The following is a 14,157-nucleotide window of genomic DNA, read 5'->3' as shown; positions in this document are numbered from 1 at the left end:
TATGCATTAAAAAAAAATAAAAGAATAATTTATTATAGTCAAAAATCCTGATGTCAAATTTTTGAAATTATGTAGTTTATAAACATTTAGAATAACTTTAAAAACATTGTCCCTAGAAAAAATCTTTTTTTTGCATTCGAAAAGCTAGTATTTTCACCCGAACTTTTAAATAAAAAAATTTGGCCTAGGTTAATTTGGGCCAAAGTTAGCCATGTTTTTTTGTTAATTCACAGCTAATTTGATTATAATAATTAAGGAACCTCATTGACGCCATGTTAAAGAATGGGATTTGTATTTTTTGTTAAAAAATTTGCACAAACATTGTACCTTTACAGGACCCTCTACGAGTTTTCGAAAATGTAGTTCAATTAGTGACTAAGAAGAACCCACAAATCCATGGCGTTTAAATACCGAACAAACAATTTTAAACTAATAAAATTTTCTATATCTCCGGATCTACTCAATGGATTTTGATCACTCTTTTTTTAATTTGTATATAATTTCTACGTACATTACAAATATGTAATTTGTTTATATATTAATTAAATAATAAATGGTCTAGTTTGTTTAAACAAGTCGTGAAAAAATAATTTTCTTCCACAAATCTATTTTTTTAATACTAGTATCATTAATAATCATAGAAAAACTCTCGTTTTTTGCATTAAATTGTTAATAATTAAAAAACGGCTCCAAATTCAAGGCAGGCAACAAGTAGGTTTTCTTCCTATAAGGTCTACAATAACTAAAAAAGTTGTCAGCTACCTGGATTATTGAGTGTCACGAACATGGTCTATTTTTTGCTTGTTTCCCTGGAGTATATATTTGATTAACATCTTCGTAATTTTTCTGTCGCTTCCTCGCTGGTTTTGCATATTGCTACGATAGCAGTATCATCGGTAAATGTTGCAATTGTATTATTTTCTAGAACAATAATATAACACGTATACAAAAGGTAAAGACACTTCTTTGTGGCAACCCTGTTGTAATTTCTTTATACAATATATATATATATATATATATATATATATATATATATATATATATATATATATATATATATATATATATTGTGGGGTATTAACAAACAAATGTACTATTACAAATTAATAGTACTTAATTAAAAGAACTATTCCTTCGATAACTCTGGCGAGAAAAATGGACTTTTCCTCATTGGTGCGAATAATTATTAAAATTTAAATGGTTGCAATAAACAATCAAAGACAATTTATAGGTTTAGGAAAACTAGGTAAAAACTTACCGCTGGGTCTAATTACCAGGGTTTGCACTACAAAACAACGAACGAAATCAATTCAATATGCGTGCATGGGTTCACGTGCCGGGTTGCGTCTTTTCTTTTCAACGACTGGTGCTCTTCTCTCTCAAAGGGACCCATTCCACGAGCCCGATGGCGGTACTTATAGGGATCGTAGGAATACAGGGAGGACAAATGTATTGATTAATTTATACAACCATATTTAAATTCAAACATTCTCCCCCCTTTAAAGGCCATAAGGTCTTTAAAAAACAAAACGAATTCCAAATACTATAATTACTTAAACAACTAAAACGATAATTAATATAAACAATTCCTATACAAATCTTACACAAATATTCAAAAATTAAACTACAATAAAAAAATTAAAATTAAAATGGTGGTTTCGTCGCGGTTATATTGACAAAAGTCGAACAAAACAAAATCAGTAAAAAGGCTGACCATCTAATCTTCATCTATCGGCAAGGGACAGATTCGAACAAGAGGCCGTTTTAAGGTTCCGGTGATCGTACGCACGGTAGCCACTCGAGCTACACCGTCTTTACCCTCATGCAATTCAACAAGACGCGCGAGAGGCCATTTACACGGAGCCAAATTATCCTCCTTTAAAACAACTAAGGCACCGATTTTAGGTACAAAGCCAGAATCTAACCATTTGGACTTTTGTTGCAAGGTGTGCAAATATTCCTTTCGCCATCGAGCCCAAAAATCTCTATGGATGCGTTGTAACAACTGCCATCTGGACAAACGATTGAAGGATACTTCCGAAAAATCAGGCACAGACAAAGAGGTCAAGGGTTCAAGAGTCAGGAAATGTCCTGGGGTCAACGCATTGAGATCTTCAACATCGTTAGTTAATGGGGTAAGAGGGCGTGAGTTTAAGACCGATTCAATTAAAGTTAAAACGGTATAAAATTCTTCGTAGGTCAAAATTTGAGCCCCGACTATACGAACAATATGTTCCTTTACAGAACGAATTCCCCGTTCATAAATACCACCAAAATGTGGAGCAGCAGGAGGAGCAAATGAAAACTTAATATTTTCTTTATCGAGAGCGCTCTCCATGAAGCTACTAAGCTGTCGATAAGCACTATGAAAATTAGTGCCATTATCACAAAACACTTGCGATACTCGACCTCTCCGAGCGATAAAACGTTGTAAAGCGGCCAAAAAGGCTTCCGCGGTCAAATCACTAGCTAATTCAAGATGTAAAGCCTTTGTAGCACAACATACAAATAGACACAAATAGGCCTTTTGAGTTCTAACTCCCCTGTAACGAGACATGGTTATCGAAAACGGTCCACCATAATCTAACCCACAAATCGAAAAGGGTTTAATGGCACCGAGATGAAATTTAGGCAAATTACCCATAGGGGGTTGTAAGTTTTTAGGAGATTGTTTCCAACATCTAATACATTTGGACAATACCGAATTAACGGCTTGTTTAGAAGACATTATCCAAAACCTTTGACTAACCAAAAACTGAGTACTCTTAAATCCAGCATGTAAATACTTCTCATGATAATGACGAACTAGAAGAGTAGTAAGACGAGATTTTTTTGGTAACAAAAACGGGTGTTTTGCTTCATACGATAACGAAGACTGAGATAGACGACCACCTACTCTTAAACACTGAGTACTATCATCTAAAAATACTCCCAACTTACGAAATGGTTTTGGAAAAGAATTTGATTGAAGATGTTCTTCAAAATACTTTTCTTGTGTAAATCTGACAAGAATAATCAACGAGTCTTCTAATTCTACGAAAGTCAAGGGTCCTGACTGTTTCGACCTTTTATAACGAGAGTTGTGCGCGAATCGCAACATAAAAGCCAAAATTCTTTGGATCGAGGTAAAAGACGATTTATTTTTCAGCAAACAAGACAGAAAATGTTCCTCACGAGTGGAAACAAACACTAAAGCTTTCTTTATCTCTTCCAAAGAGGATTTTTCCTGCAATGAGGGAGGAACCTCTGGAAAAATTAATGGAATATTATACAAAAACGAAGGACCTGTTAACCAGTCTAATTTTGATAGATTATATTACTTAGTACAATTTATACAATACAATGTTATATACCAATATGTACTAGCAATTATATTAAGCTGTGACCGATAGATGCCAACGTTCCCATTTTCGGAACATGTTTTTTTTTCTCAAAAACAGCATTTTATTTGTTTTTCACAAAACAAAATGATAATCGATATCCCAATAACATCTTTTTTACGGATAGTTGAAATTATTTTGCAGTTTTTAATGATTCGACGTTTAAAGGGTTAACTATAGTCCATTTCCATCATATTGATAGCACATTATGTATGCAAATCCCTAAACTGTTGATCGGGTGACCCAATGAAAAATAGATATTTGTCAACAAGTTTACAGAAGTATATAGGAAAACAATTTTAAATTGAGTATGACCACCAGGTATAAAGGTTGAAGCAGAATAGAAAACAATAGTTTTAAGGGTTACTAATCCCTACATAAAGTTGCCAGTGTCGGAGTGATGGAGATTAACAGGTAATAATTAATTTGCAAGAAATGTAAGATGTTTATTTTATTGGTTATATATAAAATAATTTGTGGCCGTAACAGGGGCCGATTTGTAAAAAAATGAATATTATTTTAATCAAATTCCATTTCAGATTCACTGCTTTCTTCAGAATCTAAGGAATCTTCAACTCCAATGTTAATTATTACCGGTTCCAGCATTGCATCAGTCATATTATTCAAATTCCACATTTTATTTTCTTCCTTGTGAGCATGACTAACAGCATTTTTCCAATTTTCTGGAGTTACTTTTGATAAGGAATGTTCTAATAATTGTTGTAAGTCTTCTAATTTAAAAGTTTTGTTGTTGCGTCCGACTTTACCCTTTACTTGAGACCATATATTTTCTATCGGATTCAGGTCACAGTGGTATGGGGGTAAACGTAAAATAATTACATCACGGTTTAATGTCATTTCATCAATTATATATTTTTTATAAGCTGCTTTATGTTGCCTTACAATAGGTAATAATTCCTTTTTTGTCGAATTCTCCTTGTACTCAATTGCGTGTTTATCCAACCATTCGATTATCTCTCCTTTTTTCCATGCCGTTGTTGACAATTTTTCTGCTAGTCTTGAATGGTAACTAGCATTATCCATGACTATGACAGAATTTTTTGGAATTAAATCCAACATTTGCTCAAAATATTCTTCAAAAACGTCAGCAGTCATTTCCTCGTGGTAATCTTTGGTTGACTTTGAGGCAAAACTTAATAATCCACCATTGACAAAACCGTATTTGTTTCCATTATGGGTTATTATGAGTTTGCGTCCTTTTCCAACGGGAATATTGTTTATTCCAGTAGATACACCTTCGATGAATGCCTGACGGGAACTTTTCACATTTGTATCAACCCATAGATATGGTACAGTATGACCTTCATTTAGCCAAGTCTTGTCCAAATAAAAAATTGTTTTCCCTTCTTCTCGGTACTTTTTAATCGTTCTTAGATAATCTCGTCTCCAACATACAATGTAATCTTTTTCAATTAAAACGGATTTTTTTCTATTCTTTTGCCAACGAAATCCCATCTCTCTCAATAGTCCCCATAATTTCTTGTTGCTTATGATTGGTAACTCTTCGCTTTCTCTAATTAATGTTTGGATTTTGTCCAATGTTGGAAATTCTTTGTTAAAAAAAAATGAGTGGGTGCTGCGTCTTATCATGTTTTTATGTATTTCTTCAATTTCCAAGGGTTTACTCCCTCCACTCTTCTTGGGAGATGAAACAGTTCCTCCTTTTCTTTCTTTTAGGAATCTATAAATTGTTGCTTCTCCAACCCCTGTCATATTTGAACACATGTTAACGATTTCACGAACATTACTTAAAGGGCGTTGATGTACAAGTGCATCGTGTATATTTAATATTATATTTTTCTCTCTTAGACTGAAGGCACCTTTAAAACTACACTTAACCGGGATAAAACCTGCTGTCGACGTCATTTTTAAATGTAAATAACAAAATATCGACACCAAAAACGTAGGTAGGTAAGACATGAAAAATGTACATCTACAAACTAAATGGAAGATGCAAACAATTTCTAATTTATATTATTGGCATAAGCTGTAATGTGGCATAAAAACTACTTAAACTATCATTAGTGAAGCCTTATCAGTAATTCCAGGTAATCGTTCAAAGAAGGTATTCTTTTTGTGTCAGGCGATAACTTGTATAGAAAACAATAATCACCTTTAAATTACTGTTTACATTAATTTATTTCGTGAAACATTGAATTCTCTAGTTAATCACCCGTGTATAATTAACAATAATCGTGTGGCATATATACCGACGTCTTTTACGCACAAAAAAGGTATAGTGAGATTAGTGGACACTTATTTTACAGAAGATTTTTTAAAAGATAATGAATTGTTGACGGCATCTTGAAATATTAATTTTTTTTATTTATTTCAAAACAAGTATAGGGTGACGCCTATGGTTTTTTGACCTGTTGAGGATTTGCATACATAATGTGCTATCAATATGATGGAAAACGACTATACATAAATACGTAACGCATTTATAGTAAAATAATATACCAAAGTATGCAATTAGCGACCTCTAAAGAGGAAAAATGAAGTTAGTGTCGATATTGATTAAAATAGGCATACCCAAGCTTATCGGTCGACGCTATTTATTTTGTTTATTGTTCATACTCGACGAAGAGTATAAAAATGATGGTTATTTACATGCGTCAATTGTTGAATATATTAAAGGAATCTAAATAATCCCAAAATTGCTGGATAATAGCTTTATTAGCTTGTGTTTACAGCTTATTTTAATTGCTATCGACACTGACTAAATTACACATAAGTATAATAATTATAATATATATAGTCTCGCCTCTGGCGACGCCAAACCTCAAGTGGTTGTTCTTATCGTTTTCAAATCCAGCCCGACCAGCCCCAAAGTACCACCAGATGGTTTAAGGGTAGAAACTAAGACGAATTTATGTAATTTATTATCTGAGAAAGATTTTTTCAGATAAAAACTATCTTTTAACTATTCTCACGACTTACACGTGCAAATGTGTCTGGTAAACATAATATCAGCAGGATACTCAAGAGTTTGTAAAGAAATTTGGTACAATACACTGTCCTGTCTTGTGTGGAGTCCTATTCAGGATAGACCTCCCACCGCACAAGTATATACCTCCCAAGATAAGTAGGTAGGTAGTTAAGTTATGTAGCCACTTCCATCGGAAATTTCCTGTTTACGCAATTTTGGTGACAACGCTTTGCTCTAGAATACGGAATATTTTTAAATTCTAGAATATAAGTACATTTCCATACAAAGGGTATCAAAACCCTTGTAACAAGAAATCTTTGTCTTAGTACCTTTAATTCAGTATTAGTGTGAGTTCGTCTCAATCAACTAATCGTATTAATTTGTATTTCGGCTTTAGTGTTCCTTTATTATAGAAAGTTAATTGTAAAAGTTAATTTTTAAAGTGTAATAAAGTTTTTAAAAAAGATCACGTCGAAACAAATTAAATATTTAGGTCCACCTCCTACATTAAAAAGGCCTTTTCATTGTTATGAAATATAATATGGGTGCATTCTGTAACACCATTTATGTAGTCACTTTCATCGGAAATTTCCTGTTTACCGCAATTTTGGTACTTGTAAGAGCGCTTTGCTGGAGAATGAGGAACATTTTTAAATTCTAGAATATCGTACATTTCCATACAAAGGATATAAAAGCCAATGTAACAAGAGGTAGTTGTCTTAAGTCTCAGTCTCCATCTTAATCATTGTGCAACCGTGTTAGTTACATATTATTATATTTGTATTTAGGCTTTAGTGTTCCTTTGTTATATAGTTAAATTGTCAAAGTTGATACTAAAGTTTTTTTTAAAAGAACATGTCGAAACAATTATTTATTTCACTTCCGTTAAATTTTACGGACGTAGAAAATTTTAGCGTCCCTAAAAAATTTGTATTCTGTAACGAGCAACCCAAATGAAAATAATTACTGATGTTCAGTCTGTGATGAGTCACTAATGAATTCACCCTATATAATTGTATAGGAATCCACAGCAAGCACTATACTCCAGTAAATGACCGTTATAGTTATTTTTTCCGTTACGACGGATTTGCTTGAAAATTTGGATTTAGATTATTTTTCTGCAGACTCGTTTTACATTTCTGTAATGTATTGACAAAATAATGATTAATAAATCACAGGTCTACAAAAAAAACTTTTTGAAAGATGTTTTATATTTGACTAGTGATTTTATATAATTTTGGTGCGCTGTTTTCAAATCTGTAAACCAATTTTTTCTATCACGTAAGATATTTTAGCAAATTAAAAAATAAAAAAACACTAAATGTGCTTATAAATACATTTATTAATATATTTTAAAAATAACAGTAATGCTCAAAATAAAGAAAACTCCATATTTTGTATGCACAACTTAATGAAATCTTTTCCTTTTTGTCAAAAAACTGCGTTTGGTAGAAATTGTTCTATAAATTTTGTCAGGATTATCACGTTGTAGCATCCAACAGTAGTCTGTCATCATGGATACGCTCCATTTACCCTGATAACGTCTTTCCATCTGCTTAATGTCTTGGTGGAAACGTTTCACTGGAAATTGGTCTAGATTAGCGAATAAAAAATGTACTTTTAAACTCATATTGCATCCTAGAATACGAAAATTTTGTAGCATTTGTGTGACAATGTTCTCATAGTCTGGAACTTTCTTATTTCCCAAGAACTTTTCGATAACTTCTTTAAATGAAGTTCACGCTTTCTTTTCGATAAGCGTCATAGAATTTTGAAAGTTTTCGTCTCTGTATAAAAATCTAATGTCGGGACCAACAAAAACTCCTTTTAATTTTGCCTCGGACAACTTGGGAAATTTTTAACAAATAAATTTAAAACATTCTCCGTTTTTGTCAATAGCTTTAACAAAATGTTTCATCAAACCTAATTTTATATGCAGAGGGGGCAATAAAATTTTTTTCACGATCAACTAAGGCATTGTGTTTTATGTTTTTACTTCCTGGCGTAAGGTTTTCTCTTGTAGGCCATTCTTTTTGCGTCCAATGTTCCAATTATCTCGTGCTCGGCTGTCCCATTCACACACGAAGCAAGGATATTTAGTATAACCTGACTGTTGCCCAAGTAGCATACACAGAACTTTTAGATCTCCACAAAGCATCCAGTTATGGTCTCGGTATTTAATTTTTTCTAAGAGAAGTTCCAAGTTTTCGTATGTTTTTTAAGGTAAACAGAATGAGCGACCGGAACAGAAGCCAGTGTATTACCATTGTGCAGTAAAACACCTTTTAGACTACTTTTGCTAGTCAATAAATAGTCGCCATTCTTTCTTTTCATAAGAGGCAGCTCCTAGCTTAATAACTCGGAGAGTTATAACGAGTTATAGCTTAATAACTCGGCTAAGTCGGAGATATTGTTACAATATACTAAAGAATCTTCTTGAGTAAAATATGAACTCAGGTCCTTTTCTCGATTTCTGTAGGAACTGGTTGATATACCTGGAGCCAGCAAATTTTTATCACGAAGTGTAGAGGTTAGAAGTTTTGAGGCATCTTTGGGAAGATTTAATTCTCTTATTCAATCGTTTAATTCCATTTGATTAAATAGTTGTGGTCCTTCTTCTGCTTCAAAAGTAACGGCGGGATCTGTGGACTCAAATGCAGACTGTTCCGTATCAGACGATAACACATTCTCTAACTCCTTTGGTGGAATAGGTATGGGTATATCAGGGCCATGAGAAATAGGCCTAATAGCAGATTTTAGGTTCGGGTATAAAATACTTTTTTTATTCTGACAATTAAATCCCTTTAAATCGCAGGAGCAAAAGTAGCAATCATCACAATGGTTTTGTGGCTCACGCCACACTATGGGAACTCAAAAACTAAATGACTTTTTTCTTCCTTTTGTCCAACTTCTTAAAGCTTCTACACAAACTTTACATACAATATGTGGTGCCCAAGATTTGTCTTGTTCTCCTATTTTCACTCCAAAATAGCTTCCACCCCCATCTTTTTATCCCTGGTCGTCATCCCAGATCTACCTCCAGAAATTTTAATAGATCCAGTTTCCGATCTCAGAAAATACGTTAAGTAAAGAAATTTAGTGCAATCAAGGTAACTTTTTTGTTTTAAACTTTCAAAAAAATAATAATTTAAATAATAAATAATAAAAATAAAAGGTTTTAATAATTAACATTGTAAATCTTAGGGTGTGGCTATGCTGTCATTTTAATTCTTCTCTATTATAAAATTCATGTTGACATATGACAGCTAGATTCATATTTTTGTGACATTAGCTTGTTTTGTTTTTAGAAAAGGTTGATCTTTATGAATAGTTTTATTTAAAAAGATTATTCTTTACTTGTAATAATTTTTTATTAGCCACAGTTTATAGCCCAGTAACATTTGTAAGTTTTGTTGCAATTCCCACTTGTAAACGAATAGGACACATGTAAGTTTTTCTTTGTTATTTTTATATTTACTTTTGTGACTATTAATATAGTGTTTATGTATTTGCTGTATTTGTAACTGTTTGTGGTGAGACAGTAATAAATGTTTAATTTATTTCTCTGAACCATTTTGTCTTTTATTTTAGAAAAATAGGCGTGATACGCATTACGAACAAATAAAGTTATGTTATGTCTTTGTTTTGCAACCACAAAACTGCCACAAATATAACAAAAGCAGTCTGCATAATTAACACAATGTCTCCTTTCCATAGATCGAAAAAAGAATAGAATAACAAATAAATAGCACTAATTCGAAACACGGCGATAAACCTCCTGGAACTGCTAAAAACAAACAACTGATTTTGATGTAAGCGTTTATTTACGACTGGGAGAGGTGCAGCTGCGGTATTGCACTAGCTCACTAATTTTACAGTGTTTACAGTCACAATTCAGAATTTTATTAAAATAATTTTGGACATCTGTTTGTGCCATATATATTTACACAAAAAACGGTTTTTCTAATTTTACATGTAAACTTTTCGTATAATCAAGGAATCTTTATAAGATCTCGATTTGCGAAAAATTGGAAGGTGATAGAAAAAAAACTAATGTCAATTTTGGACTCAGAAGGTCAAAATTACCTAACAAAGGATGTTTATTTTAAAACATCAAATTCATTGTTGGCCTGTGAATCGATCTTTAAATAACAGAAATATTAATGATTATCTAATTACATATTGATGAGATATAAACTAACTTTTAGATATTAAGAGAATTATCGGAAAAATACTTAATTAGGTACTACTCCAGTAAATGACCGTTTTGGAGTGTAATTTTCCTCGTCACGACAGATTAGCTTGAAAATTTGGATTTAGCTTCCTCTACTTCATTTGTGGGCTTGAGCCCAGGGTTGCTTTTACTTGGGGCGTGAAAGCTACCCCATCTCAGGGGTGGAAAAACATACGTTCAAAATAAGTACTAAATTGATAAATTGACGAATTCTAAGCAACTTGTATTCTATAGAGTTTTTTCAGCAAGTCAATACTTTTTGAGTGTGTAGACTCAGTAAAAGCAGAGTTGTAGCTCATGAAAAGTCGTATTTGTCAAATTTTTTGAAATCGAATATTTCCACTTGAGATAACCAAAAAATGAAGCACTTTTCAGGTAAAACTCATCATCCAGTGTTTAAAAATGCTTTATTTTTGTTTTTTTTTTAGTTTCTAGCATCAGACCTAAGCGAGTTACGCTCAAAATAAAGGTGATCCCTTACCAGAAAATCACACCTTAATTAACACTTTGGTGTTGGTTCTAAAGTAAACGAAAATTTCTGAAATTTTGAAAAAATCCTTTTTTTTCAAAATATATTTAGTCTATATTACGTAAAAGTATTAGTGATACGAAAAATCTCAAACAGTAAAAAATAAAGGCTTTGCTTTTTTTAACATTTTGGTTTTATTCTGTAACACAAAAATTGATTAAGATATTGCCGTTTAAAGTTTACATTCGTGATTAGTGACTCGTTCAAGCCCATTCAACTACAATCCTTTTTACACGCTATTCCTTTAAACCGGCTCAAATTTATAGCTTAGATGGGGTAGGTAGGTAGATAAAATTATTCTCATCATATTAAATACGCAATTTTTTTCAGACGGGCGTCACTAATGTCCAGCGTGATCAAATAGGAAAAGTAACATCCAGGAAAAGACAGGAACTCATGACCCATTTTGGTATTATTTGTGCAAATGGGAATGCTTCACCACCAGTTTGGATTTTTCCGCGCCAAAGATTTGATGCTGCCAGAATGATGAAGTCAGTTCCTGATGACGGACCTTTAGGTTTACCCAGCGGTTGTATGATACGTGAAAACTTTATTCAAGTTTTAAAACAATTTGTCAAAAATGTGAGATGTTCCCCAGAAAATCGGGTTTTGCTTGTAATGGACAACCATGAGTCGCATATATACTTGGAGGCAATGAAGTTTTGCAGAGCCAACGGCATCGTAATTCTAACGCTTCCCCCGCATACCTCAAATAAACTCCAACCTTTGGATCGAACTGTTTTCGGTGCATTTAAAACTTTTTTTAATCAGGCAGCAAATTCATGGATGCTTTCTCGTCCTGGATAAACCCTGAGCATATACGATCTACCTTTGATATATTTTCAGTCTTGGGACAGAACCGCTAATTTAGTTAATATAAAATCTGAATGATGACAGATCGTCCTATAGCTGACAATATGGCTTCTGCATCTACAAGTTCAGTTCAAAATCAAGAAGTTTCAGATCCGCAAACACCACCTAAAAACAACTCAGTGCAAGACTCAAATAATTTTAAATCTCCAGAACTTATTCAGCCCTATCCAAAAGCGCCTGCTAGAAAAATTTCTAATAGGGGTAGGGAAAGATGCTGTTTGGCTTACACGTGGTTCTATTGACGATTGGGAATTTGTAGAATGAATAGGGTTTAGGGTTCCCACAATCATCAAAATGACCAATTCAGCAATTCACCGTATCACATTTCTTAAACACATTATTTCAGTGAGTCGTTAACGAATATAAACATTAAAAGAATCAAGAATTGATGAATTTAAAAAAAACAGACTTCAGTTTACCCTAATCATTTGCAGTGCGATTACATTTCGTTTTTTGTGAACGGTGGTAAAATACGAAAACACTTTGTTTTTATTTAATTGCTGTGTTTGTTTTAAAATGCCGAAAAGAAATTGCAAATTCATAAGCGAACTTGAAAAAGAATATCCTTTTATAAACAAGCTTTGTAGTGACAATAGCAGGGTGAAATGCCAGCAATGTTTTTCTTTCAGAATTTTCAATTGCACACAGTGGGCGAGCAGATATTAAAGATCATATAAAGTGTGCAAAACACAAGACTGGTGTAACGGCGATTGCAAGTACTTCTACTATCAAATTTTTTTTTTAAAATGATGATCCCATTCAAAACGATTTATTTATTGCAGCTAAAGAGGCCACATTCACTTATCACACGGCAATGCATTATATAAGCTTAAAAACATCTGATTGTACGTCGAAATTGATTTCAAAATTTTTTGAATTAAAATTTGGGGTTGCGAGAACCAAATGTGAAGCGACCATTTTAAATTTGTTGGCACCTTTGTCTTTGTCAGAGTTACACACCGACTTACAGAAGGCTATTTTCGTAAGTGTTACTAACGACACCTCAAATAAAAAGCACAGTCAAACTGACACCGATTATTGTTAGATACTTTTTACCATTAGAAGGTGTACATGTGAAACTATTGAATTTTAAGTTCGTTCAGGGTGAGACACCGGAAATATTGTAATACAAATTTTGGAGGTGTGTATAGAAGAGGACAAAATAATGTTTACAGAAGACTTAAACAAAAACTCGGTGTAGATGTTGTAGGAATTGAATGTGGCGCACATATTGTACACAATGCACTTCCAAATGCTGTGGATGGTTTACCAATCGAAATTGAAGCACTATTTGTCAAAATATATAAACATTTTCATATCTACACAGTTCGAGTCACTCGAAAGAATTCTGTGAATGTGTAGATGTGGAATATAAAAACCTAATCCAACATGGAAGTACCAGATTTCTTTCTCTTTTGCCGGCAATTGAGAAAATTCTAAATATATTCGAAGGACTAAAAGCATATTTCCTTTCCCAAGATAACTGTCCACGTGCAATGCGAGATTTTTTTGAAAGTGAAACGGGTGAGTTATATTTTTGGTTTGTGCATGGACAATTAAACAATTTTAACAAGACTGTACTACTCAGGGAAAAAGTGAAGCAAGTGCGACTGACATTATTTTGGAATAAAGAAGATTGAAATCTAATCTTCAAGAACGGATGGACAGCAATTTTGTACCACAAAGAGCGAAACAATTATTATTAAAGAATCTTGGTAGTAGCCAGGATATTGATAAATTTCAAACAGAAGTAACTGATTTTTATCGACGATGCATTTCATACATTGAATTGTGGGAAGACAGTTTCGGAGGAGCCGACATTTTCGAATGGATTGGACTGAATCACGTATTGAAATGGGACGAAATCGAAGGATCTGCTGAAATTATAAACAAAATACACGGTTCGGACGATCGACAAAATATTAATACTGACAACCTTTTTGACGAGCTGTCACTTACGAGAGTTTTTATGGCATCAAAGAATGATGAATGGAATTCCACGACGATACAAATTGATTATGTTGACAAATGGGTTCTACTATTTAAACATTTTCATGAACAACACATCGATACACCCAACCTGGTAAAAATGGTGCAATATATTTTGTGCTTACCAGGCACCTCTGCTTCTTTAGAGCGTGTCTTCTCGATGATGAAACATATTTGGTCGGACGATAGAAGCCGTTTGTTG

General features: G+C 33.1%; 1 protein-coding gene across 1 annotated transcript; it reads right to left on the bottom strand.

Moving 5' to 3' along the window:
* Positions 1-1,717: 1,717 nt before the first annotated feature.
* Positions 1,718-2,338, bottom strand: LOC140448815 (uncharacterized). Its single transcript, XM_072541935.1, has one exon. It carries the CDS (start codon positions 2,336-2,338, stop codon positions 1,718-1,720), a length of 621 nt encoding a protein of 206 aa, XP_072398036.1.
* Positions 2,339-14,157: the final 11,819 nt, after the last annotated feature.

Source organism: Diabrotica undecimpunctata, chromosome 8 (assembly GCF_040954645.1).
Source record: "Diabrotica undecimpunctata isolate CICGRU chromosome 8, icDiaUnde3, whole genome shotgun sequence".
Lineage (NCBI taxonomy): Eukaryota > Metazoa > Arthropoda > Insecta > Coleoptera > Chrysomelidae > Diabrotica > Diabrotica undecimpunctata.
The sequence above is the reverse complement of the archived record's forward strand: the minus strand, read 5'-3'. Positions and strand labels throughout refer to the sequence as shown.